Source organism: Natator depressus, chromosome 21 (assembly GCF_965152275.1).
Source record: "Natator depressus isolate rNatDep1 chromosome 21, rNatDep2.hap1, whole genome shotgun sequence".
NCBI classification, from domain to species: Eukaryota; Metazoa; Chordata; order Testudines; family Cheloniidae; genus Natator; species Natator depressus.
The window spans coordinates 16,562,044-16,576,414 of NC_134254.1; the positions used below are offsets into that span (position 1 = coordinate 16,562,044).

The 14,371-nt window shown below is 53.9% G+C and overlaps 1 protein-coding gene and 1 long non-coding RNA gene across 4 annotated transcripts in view; one reads left to right on the forward strand and one right to left on the reverse strand.

Annotated features, from left to right (window-relative positions):
- The window catches only part of ELAPOR1 (endosome-lysosome associated apoptosis and autophagy regulator 1), a 103,839-nt gene extending 100,670 nt beyond the window's left edge, over nt 1-3,169 (forward strand). For all 3 annotated transcript variants that reach the window (XM_074936323.1, XM_074936322.1, XM_074936321.1), the window contains one exon: nt 1,422-3,169. In XM_074936323.1, coding sequence (XP_074792424.1) covers nt 1,422-1,490 — 69 coding nt within the window. In that variant the 3' untranslated portion in view covers nt 1,491-3,169. The remainder of the gene's footprint in view (nt 1-1,421) is intronic.
- LOC141975736 (uncharacterized) lies at nt 2,515-13,665 on the reverse strand. The gene is made up of 4 exons (XR_012635998.1): nt 11,914-13,665; nt 11,359-11,686; nt 5,905-7,144; nt 2,515-3,024 (listed from the first exon to the last, which is right to left on the reverse strand). It is a non-coding gene; the product is annotated as an uncharacterized LOC141975736 (long non-coding RNA).
- Between the last annotated feature and the right edge of the window lie 706 nt (nt 13,666-14,371).

Sequence of the window (14,371 nt, forward strand, 5' to 3'; positions counted from 1 at the left end):
AGCTTCCCCATCTCTGAAATGGGGCTAATGAGACCGACCCCTGAGCCAGGGCAGGTCTCAGGCTGGGCCTTATTTGATATAGTTCCTTGGGACTCTCGGGGGTGGCTGGCGCTAGAGAAGGTGATTTATTTCTAGGAGTAAGCTGCTAATGTGGGGCTCGCCTCCAGCCCCGGTTGTGTGTCCATTCAGCAGTGCTCAAAGGCTCCACACCCTGCATCTGCTGCCATCCTCCCACCTGCCATGTGCTGCCCCTCCGGCTCACCCCAGCTGGGGGATGAGGCTCCTCTGGGACCCTGGGCAGGAGGGATGGAGGCCGGCCCAGAGGAGTCTCACAGTGGGTGTGGGATGCTTCTCCCTTGGCCCTTCAGCTCACCCGTCTCATCCTGTGGTGAGCCGAGGGAAGCGTGCGGCGTGTGCTGGGGCTGGAGGGAGAGTGGAGAGCAGGGTGGCGGGGCAGCAGGAAGGATCAATGACTCTTTGGGGTGGGGGAGGGGAGGCAGAAGCTCCTAGGGCCTGAACCCACCAGTCTCCCCCCATTTGTTCGGAGGCTGCCCCGGCTTGCAACTCCCCTGCTGGCGGATAGAGGGTCTGAGGGTCGGCGCTGAGCCCGGCAGCTCCCTGGGCTGCAGCTGGCGCTGTGGACACTCAGCACCTCTGGAAATGAGCCCAGAACAGTCCAGGCCTGGAGTCCGTGCTGCTTGGTGGAGCTGCTGCTCCTTCCCTGGCACCCCTCCTGACTGTGTCCAGCTGAGTCTCCATGGGCAGCCCAGGCTGCAGGGATCAGGCCCTGGGGCGTCAGCGCGTCTAGACACAATGCAGTGACATGCGGGGAGCGCCCAGCTTGCCCCTCTGTCCAATGGGGCCAGTCCCGAGGGTGTGGGAGGTGTTGCTTATTTCCACCTGCGCAGCTCCGCTCACAAAGGCAGGGTTGGAACCCGCAGTCTCCTGGCGCCCCCCGAGGCTGTGGCGGGAGCACACAGAGCAGTGGGGAAAGCAGCTGCAGAGCTGGAGTGGCGGACTGCAGGGTGCTTTAGCAGACGGGGTGGCCGCTGGAGGGAAAGGCACACTAGCCTCACGTACAGGGCCGTTGCAGTTCTCCTACAGCTAGCTCGCTGCCTGGGCCGTTGCCAGCTGATTGGAGAAATTCTATCTAAACCAGGGCCCTCAGCCTAGGGGCACGACCCTGGGGGCCACAAACAGGTGCCAGGTGGTCACAACCATCCTGCCCTTCCCAGATTGCTATTGGGACCGGGATCACCTTTGTGTTCTGTGTTTGTACAGCGCCTAGCGCCACGGGTCCTGCTGCAGCAGCAGGCTCCTAGGCACTGTGGGCATATAAGTCCATGGGAGGCACTCCTGGGCGCAGGGTGAGATGCGCTGACCGGAGCCTATTGACAGCCGCTCTCTGTTCCTGTTTCCAGAGGACGTCGGACGGGTTCGATTCTGTCCCGCTGAAGACCTCATCGGGCAGCACAGACATGGACCTCTAGGGGAGCCTCAGCCCCCCTGCCTTTGCTGCAGGATACCTCGCCGCTACCCCTGGTGAACCCTGCGCCCTGACACCTCCTTGTGGCCTTATCAGATACACTTTTCACTTGAGCTGTTGTTGCTTTTTTAAACAAACAAACTCTGAAGTTAACATTCCCTCCAAAAGAAATTGCCAAATACAGGTGTGTTTTTAAATGACACATTTGCCTGTTTCCTGTGTCCAGACAGGCTGACCCACATCTCTGGGTTTCCTTGTGGTCCATGTCTCGCCAAATGACTGTGTTCAAACTCAGTCACAGTGGTTTGTGCTTTCCCTTTTCTAAGACCCCTGAAATCAACCAGGTTCCCCTCTGCATCCAAGCCTGGGAGCCAGCCTGTTAGCCACAGCCTGCTTAGGGCCTCGCCCGCTCGCACCGTGGGCCTGCAGCAGAGGCCAGGGGACTAATGCAGAGGTCTGATTCGCACAAGACCCTGCCAGAAGTGACATTAATCCGCTGGAGACAGGAGTTCTCTCTACACCACACAGGCAGTGCCCGGAGAGCGCTGATTTGATGGGTCCCTTTGGCAGGGAAGCAAGGGGCTTGGAAAGAACAAGAAAGCAGGTTGCTTTCTTTTCCTTTTCAAACTCTGGGCCCTCTGATCACAGCTTCCCGTAGAGAAAGGCCCACTCTGAAGTCAGGGTCCAAACACCCCAAAGTTTGGCCATGTTCAGACACAGGGTTTCAGTTCAGCCAAGTCTCGCTAGCAGGAAAGAGTTAGGGCCGGGCTGTTGTAAGCACAAAAGGGATCTTTATCGAGGCTGCAGGACACAGGCAGAACACGTGGTTCCCTCTGGCTCTCTAGAGAACACGTGGTTCTCTCTGCTGCCCAGTGTCATCATGCAGGGTTGCCAGAAGTCTTGGCGTTGCCAAAGCTGTGATGGAAGGGGCTGCTGAGTGCATTGCACAGCCTGTAATGGGGCCCGAAATTGAGAGCTGGGGCCGAGTGTCTGGACTGACAAATCTTGCCTTTTTCTGAGGAAGGCATGGAGCGTTCCTGAGTCTTTGCGTGGTTATTGATGATTATCCATTTCCAGTTAGTTCTGCTTCAAGAGCTGGGGATTGTAGGGCTCTAGGCCCAGAATCAGGCCCAACAGAGTCAAGGTTATCGAGTTCACTACCTGGTTGGGAACCCCGGGGTAAACAAGGAAGACACTCACACTGAGGGCAGAGCAAAGCTTTAGCCACTTTCATTAGCACAATGAATAAAGGCACATGCTCCAAACCACACAAGATAGAGCAGTAATGCTGAGTTAGGGTTAGCTGCTGTACCATCCCATGTACTCGTATACTCAGCCCTCCTTGGAGATCTGGTGGTAAGAGACAAGCTCCAGCCCTGTCCCTGGCATGCCAAACAAGTCTGATGGTCCAGACCAATCCAGATCACTCACGCACTCAGCCAGCCGACAACGACCTTTCTTACAGGGGTTGAGCAGTGAGCGCCCCCGGCACATTGGAAAGTTGGCACTTGTAGCTCCAGCCCTCCCGGAGTCGGTGCCTAGACAGAGACAGGGAGCCGCATATTAACTTCTGAAGAGCCGCATGTGGCTCCAGAGCCCCAGGTTGGCCACCCCGATTTAGTACCTGTGCTACTTCTGAGAGCATTCTGCACCAAAAATATAAAAATTCTGCGCACAATATTTTAAAGTTCTGCAGAATTCTGCACATTTTATTTGTCAAATAAATGTAGAGGTTCCAGCATGGCACTGGGCAGCACAGGCCACAGGCTGCACAGAGGTGGGAGATCACTGTGTAGCTCCTCCTCCCCCTGGGACATGAACTCAGTGGTGAGTCTGCACCGAACCCTGACACAGTTCAAGGACCAGGCCTTCCCCAGAAACATCCCAGGGCCCTACCCCTCCATGCCAGGTGCACCAGCTGTGGGCAGGCAGGCTCAGCAAGGCAGGATCCAAGTGTGGAGGGTCTTAGCGGGGGGAGGGGGGGGGAATCCAGGTGTGGGATGAGAGAGTTTTGTGTGGGATAATCTGGGTGCAGGCAGCTCAGTGGGGGATCTGGCTGCAGAGCGGATCTGAATGCACAGAGGCTTGTTGGGGTGGGGCGTTCTGAGTGCAACGGTAAGGGGTCTCTGCAGGGGGGGGTGAAGGTGGTTGAGACTCAGTGTTGGGGGTCTGCGTATGTGGGGGGGGGATAAAGCTCAGCAGGGGGTCTGGGTGTGGGGGGCTCAGTGAAGGGTCCAGATGCTGGGGGATTGGGGTAGGGATCCAGGTGCAGCTGGTTGGGGCTTGGTGGGGTGGGGATCCTGGTGAGGGTGGCTCATTGGGGTGGTTCAGGTGCAGGGGGATGGGGCTCATCTGGTGGGGTTCTGAGTGTTGGGGTTGGGCTCGGCAGGAGGGTCTGGGTATGAGGGGATCTGGATGCATGGGGGTTGGGCAGATGGGGGTGCAGCTCCCTGTACAGGGATCCCTCCCCATACAGTTAATGAGTGATGGGTGCAGGAAGCGGTCGGAGGGGAGTTTGCAGAGTTTCCTGCAGCCGGGGGAGAAATCTGGGGGTGATTTGACCCAGCCCCAGATGCCATGCAGGGGAAGAGGAAGTCCCGTCCTCCCCAGCCCAGCCGCAACTAGCAGCTGAGCCCGATGCAGGGTAGGAGCCATCAACTGGGACTTCCCCAGTCTGCCTCCTGCCCCACAGTGATTTACCTCTCTGCCGGCTGCCCTAGGCACCCGAAACATACTCCTGGGGAGGGCCACATGACCACTCTTGTGGCTTCCCTTTGCTTCCCCATCAGAAAGTCATTTTTCTGTGGGGAAGCAAAGAAATCTGCAGGAGACATAAATTCTGTGCATGCGCAGTGGTGCAGAATTTCCCCAGGAGTAACCGATGTGCTGCAAAGCATAGCTGTTATCCAGCCCTAGAATTCAACAACAGAGCCATGGCTGCCCTGACCTGGCCCTCGGAGACTACATGTCCCAGCATGCAGTGCTCCAAACCACTGGCGATGAGGTGGGGCACTGCATGCTGAAACCTGTAGTCTCTGTAGGTCACACCTTCCTATTCAAGAGAAAAGGGGGTGCATTCGGCTCCCTTTAATGCCAGCCAGGGGCTCGATTCCCCAGTGCACTACTCTGCTCGGTGAGCTCAGAGGTGACCCTGGTCTCAGGCCGGCCTGGATTGCAGTGGAGTTACCCTGATGTAAAACCGCAGCAGTAACTCAAGCCCTGAGCGTGGAACATGAGCTGCCAGTAAGTTGGCAGCACAGGCCCTACTGGGGTAAAGGAGCAGCAGTAACGTTACTCAGTGTGCGGATGATTAAACCCGCGTGCCCGTGGGCTGTCCATCAGGCCAATCATAGAATCATAGAATCATAGAATATCAGGGTTGGAAGGGACCCCAGAAGGTCATCTAGTCCAACCCCCTGCTCGAAGCAGGACCAATTCCCAGTTAAATCATCCCAGCCAGGGCTTTGTCAAGCCTGACCTTAAAAACCTCTAAGGAAGGAGATTCTACCACCTCCCTAGGTAACGCATTCCAGTGTTTCACCACCCTCTTAGTGAAAAAGTTTTTCCTAATATCCAATCTAAACCTCCCCCATTGCAACTTGAGACCATTACTCCTCGTTCTGTCATCTGCTACCATTGAGAACAGTCTAGAGCCATCCTCTTTGGAACCCCCTTTCAGGTAGTTGAAAGCAGCTATCAAATCCCCCCTCATTCTTCTCTTCCGCAGACTAAACAATCCCAGCTCCCTCAGCCTCTCTTCATAAGTCATGTGCTCTAGACCCCTAATCATTTTTGTTGCCCTTCGCTGGACTCTCTCCAATTTATCCACATCCTTCTTGTAGTGTGGGGCCCAAAACTGGACACAGTACTCCAGATGAGGCCTCACCAGTGTCGAATAGAGGGGAACGATCACGTCCCTCGATCTGCTCGCTATGCCCCTACTTATACATCCCAAAATGCCATTGGCCTTCTTGGCAACAAGGGCACACTGTTGACTCATATCCAGCTTCTCGTCCACTGTCACCCCTAGGTCCTTTTCCGCAGAACTGCTGCCTAGCCATTCGGTCCCTAGTCTGTAGCGGTGCATTGGATTCTTCCATCCTAAGTGCAGGACCCTGCACTTATCCTTATTGAACCTCATCAGATTTCTTTTGGCCCAATCCTCCAATTTGTCTAGGACCTTCTGTATCCTATCCCTCCCCTCCAGCGTATCTACCACTCCTCCCAGTTTAGTATCATCCGCAAATTTGCTGAGAGTGCAATCCACACCATCCTCCAGATCATTTATGAAGATATTGAACAAAACCGGCCCCAGGACCGACCCCTGGGGCACACCACTTGACACCGGCTGCCAACTAGACATGGAGCCATTGATCACTACCCGTTGAGCCCGACAATCTAGCCAGCTTTCTACCCACCTTATGGTGCATTCATCCAGCCCATACTTCCTTAACTTGCTGACAAGAATACTGTGGGAGACCGTGTCAAAAGCTTTGCTAAAGTCAAGAAACAATACATCCACTGCTTTCCCTTCATCCACAGAACCAGTAATCTCATCATAAAAGGCGATTAGATTAGTCAGGCATGACCTTCCCTTGGTGAACCCATGCTGACTGTTCCTGATCACTTTCCTCTCATGTAAGTGCTTCAGGATTGATTCTTTGAGGACCTGCTCCATGATTTTTCCAGGGACTGAGGTGAGGCTGACTGGCCTGTAGTTCCCAGGATCCTCCTTCTTCCCTTTTTTAAAGATTGGCACTACATTAGCCTTTTTCCAGTCATCCGCAGCACCACCCAGCTGCTGGTCAATGCGGGCGTGAAGCGGGCCCAGAATTCTCACTAGCACCAGCTGCTGCCTTAGGTTCTCCATGGAGGTCGTTGCCGTTGATGCAGGGTGGCCTGGCTCAGTTTGCAGAGCGCCTGGCACAATGGCCTCCCAATGCATCCCCTGAGCACTACGGTTAATCTCTCATCACATGCTGGGCCTATTGCTCATAGTCAGACCAGGTCCTGCATGCGTCTGAGCACTTGTGTTCTTGAAACTCACAAACAGTCACAGCTGACAAGCTTATGCTGCTTTCAGGACATTGGCGATGCCGGCATATTTAACTTTCCGATCAGCTGTGTGGATTCGTCTTTCAGGTTAGAATAGTTTCAGTTTGAAGCGACTACCTGGGAGGAGAATAAAGAGTCTGATTCTCCTTTCACGCTCTGCCAGTTTAACTCCATTGATCCTACTCCCCGATTGTGGGTGGTGCAGGTGAGCTAGGAGTCGGCCCGGAATGAGCACAGGGCACTTTATACCACGTGCAGTTCAGAACAGGTCTCTTCTGCCAGACCACAAAACCGGTGATGTGTTTAAACAAGAATCCCTGTCCTAGAAACAGACTTCAGAGCAAGGTGACTTGTTCATGCGGCTTTCTGCACACGCTGTCTCTGCGGGGGGGGAGGCAGGCAGCAGTAATTGCCCCTTTAGTCAGTTCTACCACTGGGCACACGACCAGGTGACCTACTCCGTATATTCCTTTGAAGTCAGAGAGCCCTGCGCCAGCCTTGCTTTGTGCAGGTACAGACACATCATCTTTCCTTGCCAACTATTGCCAAAGTAACGCTGTTCCTCGTTAACTGTGTCATCATCTTCCTAATTCTCCCTCTGACCTATGGGGAGAGAAAAGGGGCTGGTTGCCTCTCATGGAACAATCACAACTCACACAAGTAGCTCAGAGGTGTGCTGTACAGCCATGAGAGTGAGGCCCCCCCCTTTGGTTGTCCAACCATGTAGTCCCCCTGATTAGCATGCCCCACGGCTGTGGTGACTGGGGCTGGGAGCCCCAGAACAGTCCTGAGTGCAGCCTTAGCCCAAGGTCCAGAAGGGCAGGGCCATTTTTCTATCATGTTCTGATTAGATTATGAAGGGAAACGGTTCCAAGTAAGCACTTGGCCACGTGGAGCGTGACATGAGTACAATTCTCTCACTGTTATTCAGGGGTGGTACTGGTGTGATGAGACCAGTCACACTGCCCTTGTAGGCAAGCCTTAAGTATCACGTGTTCAAGGGGCCCTGTCAACTCTTAAGCCCAATGCTTTTATAAAAGAGAGTTAAAAGTGGTTCCATGCTCTAAAACCCTGCAACTGCATGGCCCTGCCAATGGGTGCGGTTTTACAGTCAACTTTTCATGGGCTTTTTAAGGCCTGACTCTCCCCTTTTGCTGGTGAGAAACCCACACAAACAGCCTGGGACACTGAGCTAAGCCCTGCGTCTGCAAACGTTGAAGCGCGTGTGTAACGCTAGGCCCGGGAGTGGGCCCACTGAAGGCTGTGGGGAAGGGTCCCCGTGGCGCAGACTGACGGGAACCGGGCAGCGCCGGGGAAGGGTCCCCGTGGCGCAGACTGACGGGAACCGGGCAGCGCCAGGGCAGGTTCCACATGTCGCTTTGGGGTTAAATAAAAATGTCCATTTGTGGCTGTTGTAGCTGACAATCATGGTTGCGAGGGCGAGCGGGGCAATCCAGGACACACTGGCAACTGCTGCAGACCAGGCTCTGGAGGAAGGTAGCCGGTCTGGCCAGCCCACTCCAAGCAAGGCTGTAGCCAGGCCCTGGCTGGTGTGTGCAGCTTTCGACAAGAACGCCCGGTCGAAAAGGGACCCTTATGGCTCTGGTCAGCACTACTGACCAGGCCATTAAATGACTGGCCGGCGGGTGGAGCAGGACTAAGGCAGGCTCCCTGCCTGCCCTGGCTCTGCGCAGTTCCTGGAAGCAGTGGCATGTCCTACACATAGGAGCAGCCAGGGGTCTCCAGGCGCTGCCCCCACCCCAAGTACCAGCTCTGCAGCTCCAATTGGCCAGGAACCACCACATAGGGAATACATGCTGCTGCTTCTGGGAGCTGCCTGAGGTACATTCTGCCAGGAGCCTGCACCCCAGATCCCCTCTCGCACCCCAACCCTAGCCCTGATCCCCTTTCCACCCTTCAAACCCCTCGGTCCCAGCTCAGAGCACCCTCCCATGCCCCAAACCCCTCACCCCCAGCCCCACCCCAGAGCCTGCACCCCCAGCCGGAGCCCTCACTCCACCCCTGTGCCCCAACTGCCTGCCCCAGCCCTAGCCCTGAGCACGCTCCTACAGCCCAAACCCCTCATGCCCAGCACCACCCCAGAGCCTACACCCCCAAAGCTGGAGTCCTTACACCCCCCAGTGCCCCAACCCCCAGTGCCAGCCCAGTGGCCCCTCCCGACCTCCGAACCCCTTGGTCGCAACCTGGAGCACCCTCCTGCACCCCAAACACCTCATGCCCGGCCCCACTCCAGAGCCCTCACTCCCTCATAGAATCATAGCATCATAGAAGATTAGGGTTGGACGAGACCTCAGGAGGTCATCTAGTCCAACCCCCTGATCAAAGTAGGACCAATCCCCAACTAAATCATCCCAGCCAGGGGCTTTATCAAGCCAGGACTTAAAAACCTCTAAGGATGGTGTCATAACCATAAGGGTAGCCTAAAATTCCTCCTTACCTGTAAGGGGTTAAGAAGCTCAAATAACCTGGTTGGTACCTGACCAAAGGAACCAATGGGGACAAAAGAACCTTCCATATCTGGGGGGGAGGGAGAGAGGGTTTGTTTTGGGTTCTTTGTTTCTGTGGCCCTTCTCTCTTGGGACTGAGAGGGGACAGACAGAAATCCGTCTTCTCCAACCCATCCTAATCCAAGTCTCCAATATTGCAACCAGTATAGGTAAGCCAGGCAAGGCGGATTAGTTTATCTTTTGTTTTTCTTGTAAATTTTCCCTGTGCTAAGAGGGAGGTTTATTCCTGTTTTCTGTAACTTTACAGTTTTTCCTGGAGGAGAATCCTCTGTGTTTTGAGTCTGAATACCCTGTATTTTCCATCCTGATTTTACAGAGATGATTTTTACCTTTCTTTTTTTAATAAAATCTTTCTTTTAAGAACCTGGTTGATTTTTCCATTGTTCCAAGACCCAGGGGTTTGGGTCTTTGATGATTTTGTAACCAGTTGATTAGGATATTATTCTCAAGCCTCCCCAGGAAAGGGGGTGTAAGGGCTTGGGAGGATTGCTGGGGAAAGAGGAACTCCAAGTGGCCCTTTTCCCTGGGTCTTTGTTAAATCACTTGGAGGTGGCAGCATACCTCAGTCCAAGGACAAATAGAGATTTGTGCCTTGGGGAAGTTTTTAACCTAAGCTGGTAGAAATAAGCTTAGGGGGTCTTTCATGCGGGTCACCATGCCTGTACCCTAGAGTTCAGGGTGGGGAGGGAACCCTGACAGATGGAGATTCCACCACCTCCCTAGGTAACTCATTCCAGTGCTTCACCACCCTCCTAGTGAAATAGTGTTTCCTAATATCCAACCTAGACTTCCCCCACAGCAACCTGAGACTATTACTCCTTGTTCTGTCATCTGCCACCACTGAGAACAGCCGAGCTCCATTCTCTTTGGAATCCTTTTTCAGGTAGTTGAAGGGACCCTTCCCCGGCGCTGCCCGGTTCCCGTCAGTCTGCGCCACGGGGACCCTGCCCCACTGTGGTAACACACAAAGATGACACACTCCTTGGCTGCACCATGCTGAGCCTCCATTTTTGTAGTTGAAGTTATGAATATTGGCTCTGTACTGTCTGTATTTCAAACTTATGCTCTGCTTCTGGGTGACACCCCAGAGAAGTTGGTGTCAGCTCTGCCTAGCCTGCTGGATGGCCCATGAAGGACCATCAGCTATACAATGTTTCTGTGCACACCAAGGCAAACCAAACCAGCCAAACAGAGAAGACTTAGGTTTTACCCCACTGGCTCACCACAAGTCACACAAGCAATTCCCTTAGACACCCCAGTATCACCACCAGTGCCCCTCGTTATGGGGACAAACGGTTATGAAAACCAATATCCCAGTAAAAGAAAAAAGGCTCCCTCGATCCCAAAGGACCAAGCCCCAGACCCAGGTCAAAATACAAATCAGATCTTACCCACAGATCACGCTGTTGCCAATCCTTTAGAATCTAAAATCTAAAGGTCTATTCATAACAGGAAAAAGATAGAGATGAGAGCGAGAACTGGTTAAATGGAGTCAGTTACATACAGTCATGGCAAAGTTCTTGGTTCAGGCTTGTAGCAATGAGGGAATAAACTGCAGGTTTAAATCAAGTCTCTGGAGAACATCCACAGCTGGGAGGGGTCTTACAGTCCTTTGTTCAGAGCTTCAGTGTAGCAAAGTCCCTCCAGAGCTATGAAGCAGGGTTGAAGACCAGATGGAGGACGTGCAGCAACTTTTTATAGTCTCTTGCCATGTGGTCTTTCTTTCTGTGTCCCAAAGACAAGCTGTCCATCCCATGGCCTGGAAACACCTCAGAGTTCTGTCCATAGGCAGGTCCCTGCATGCCTTGCTGACTCCCAAGGCATGTCTGCCTTCTCTCAATGGGTCATTGTATAGCTGATGGTCCTTCATGGGCCATCCAGCAGACTAGGCAGAGCTGACACCAACTTCTCTGGGATATCACCCAGAAGCAGAGCATAAGTTTGAAATACAGACAGTATAGAGCCAATATTCATAACTTCAACTACAAAAATGATACCCACATGTAGACAGCATAATCATAATCAGCAAACCATAACCTTGTCTTAGACACCTCATTTGACCCCCTTTATATAAGATTTGGTGCCACTACAGGACCTTGGTTGCAATGATGATCTATACGGTCCCAGATTATCTCAATAATGTCACACCCTCAGCCTCTCCTCGTAAGTCATGTGCCCCAGTCCCCAAATCATTTTTGTTGCCCTCCACTGAACTTTCTCCAATTTGTCCACATCCTTTTTGTAGTGGGGGGCCAAAAACTGGGCACAATACTCCAGATGTGGCCTCACCAGTCAAGAGAGGGGAGTAATCACTTCCCTTGATCTGCTGGCAATGCTCCTACTAATACAGCCCAATAAGCTGTTAGCCCTCTTGGCAACAAGGGCGCACTGTTGACTTATATCTTATAGCTTATCTTATAGCTTCTCATCCACTGTAATCCCCTGGTCCTTTTCTGCAGAACTGCCATTTAGCCAGTCAGTCTCCAGCCTGTAGTAGTCCATGGGATTCTTCCGTCCTAAGTGTAGGACGCTGCACTTGTCCTCGTTGAACCTCATCAGATTTCTTTTGGCCCAATCCTCCAATTCGTCTAGGTTTCAGAGTTGTAGCCGTGTTAGTCTGTATCAACAAAAATAACAAGAAGTCCTTGTGGCACCTTAGAGACTAAAGGGCTTCTCATTGTTTTTGCAATTTGTCTAGGTCACTCTGGACCCTATCCCTCTCCCTCCAGCGTATCTACCTCTCCCCCCAGCTTAGTGTTATCTGCAAACTTGCTGAGGGTGCAATACATCCCATCATCCAGATCATTAATAAAGAAATTCAACAAAACTGGTCTCAGGACTGACCCCTGGGGCACTCCACTTGATACCAGCTGCCAACTAGACATCGAGCCGTTGATCATGACCCGCTGAGCCCGACGATCTAGCCAGCTTTCTATCTACCTTGTAGTCTATTCATCCAATCCACACTTCTTTAACTTGCTAGCAAGAATACTGTGGGAGACCGTATCAAAAGCTTTGCTAAAGTCAAGATATATCACATCCACCGCTTTCCCCATATCCACAGAGCCAGTTATCTCATCATAGACAGGTTGGTAAGGCAGGACTTGCCCTTGGTGAATCCACATTGACTGTTCCTGATCACCTTCCTCTCCTCCAAATGCTTCAAAATGGATTCCTTGAGGACCTGCTCCATGATTTTTCCGGGGACTGAGGTGAGGCTGACCAGTCTGTAATTCCCTGGATTATCCCTCTTCCTTTTTTTAAATATGGGCACTACATTAGCCTTTTTCCAGTCACCTGGGACCTCCCTCAATGGCCACGAGTTTTCAAAGATAATGCCCAATGGCTCTGCAATCACATCCGCCAACTCCCTAAGCACCCTTGGATGCATTAGATCTGGCCCATGGACTTGTGCATATCCAGCTTTTCTAAACAGTCCTTAACCTGTTCTTTCACCACTGAGGGCTGCTCACCACCTCCCCAGCCTGTGCTGCCCAGTGCAGCAGTCTGGGAGCTGACCCTGGCTATGAAGACTGAGGCAAAAAAAGCATTGAGTACTTCAGCTTTTTCCACATCATCTGTCACTAGGTTGCCTCCCCCATTCAGTAAGGGGCCCACACTTTCCCTGACCTTCTTCTTGTTGCTAACATACCTGTAGAAACCCTTCTTGTTACCCTTCACATCCCTTGCTAGCTGCAAGTCCAGTTGTGCTTTGGCCTTCCTGATTACACCCCTGCATGCTTGAGCAATATTTTTATACTCCTCCCTAGTCATCTGTCCAAGTTTCCAACTCTTGTAAGCTTCCTTTTTGAGTTTAAGCTCACCAAAGATTTCACTATTAAGCTCAGCTGGCCGCCTGCCGTATTTGCTATTCTTTGTGCACATCAGGATGGTTTGTTCCTGCGCCCTTAATAAGGATTCTTTAAGATCCAGCCAGCTCTCCTGGACTCCTTTCCCCCTCATATTAGCCTCCCAGGAGATCCTGCCCATCAATTCCCTGAGGGAGTCAAAGTCTGCTTTTCTGAAGTCCAGGGTCCATATTCTGCTGCTCTCCTTTCTGCCTTTTGTCAGGATCCTGAACTCGACCATCTCATGGTCACTGCTGCTCAGGCTGCCACCCACTTCTACTTCCCCTACCCATTCTTCCCGGTTTGTGAGCAGCTGGTCAAGAGGAGAACGGCCCCCAGTTGCTTCCTCTGGTGCTTACACCAGGAAGTCGTCCCCAAAACTTTCCAAAAACATCCTGGATTGACTGTATGTCATTTTCATCAACTTGAAGAGTTTCAGCAGGTACATCTCCGTCCACAACTGTCTCTAGAATTTCTATCCGTTCTGTCAGGTTTTGCTGATTTATCAGCTCCGGAGATAACGTAAACTAAAGAAGAGCACAGAAGATTTTGAAGCTCTGTTCCTGTCCAGTGTGGACCCTGGGCAATTCCCCTTGCTACCCCCTAACACTGATCAGCTGGATCAGACAGAAGCTGAATGAAACCATCTTTCAGAACAGGCAGGAAGTGCTGCATTGCTGCTATCAAGGGACGCAGCTCCTCTAGTTTCTGGTACTAATAGTTTGTATCCTCCGGCATCCCAGCCCCCTGCCTCAGCCCGGAGCCCCCACCCCCTCCCGCATCCCAGCCCCCTGCCTCAGCCCGGAGCCCCCACCCCCTCCCGCATCCCAGCCCCCTGCCTCAGCCCGGAGCCCCCTCCCCCTCCCGCATCCCAGCCCCCTGCCTCAGCCCGGAGCCCCCTCCCCCTCCCGCATCCCAGCGCCCCCTCCCGCATCCCAGCCCCCTGCCTCAGCCCGGAGCCCCCACCCCCTCCCGCATCCCAGCCCCCTGCCTCAGCCCGGAGCCCCCACCCCCTCCCGCATCCCAGCCCCCTGCCTCAGCCCGGAGCCCCCTCCCCCTCCCGCATCCCAGCCCCCTGCCTCAGCCCGGAGCCCCCTCCCCCTCCCGCATCCCAGCGCCCCCTCCCGCATCCCAGCCCCCTGCCTCAGCCCGGAGCCCCCTCCCCCTCCCGCATCCCAGCCCCCTGCCTCAGCCCGAGCCCCCACCCCCTCCCGCATCCCAGCCCCCTGCCTCAGCCCGAGCCCCCACCCCCTCCCGCATCCCAGCCCCCTGCCTCAGCCCGGAGCCCCCTCCCCCTCCCGCATCCCAGCCCCCTGCCTCAGCCCGAGCCCCCACCCCCTCCCGCATCCCAGCGCCCCCTCCGGCATCCCAGCCCCCTGCCTCAGCCCGGAGCCCCCTCCCCCTCCCGCATCCCAGCCCCCTGCCTCAGCCCGGAGCCCCCACCCCCTCCCGCA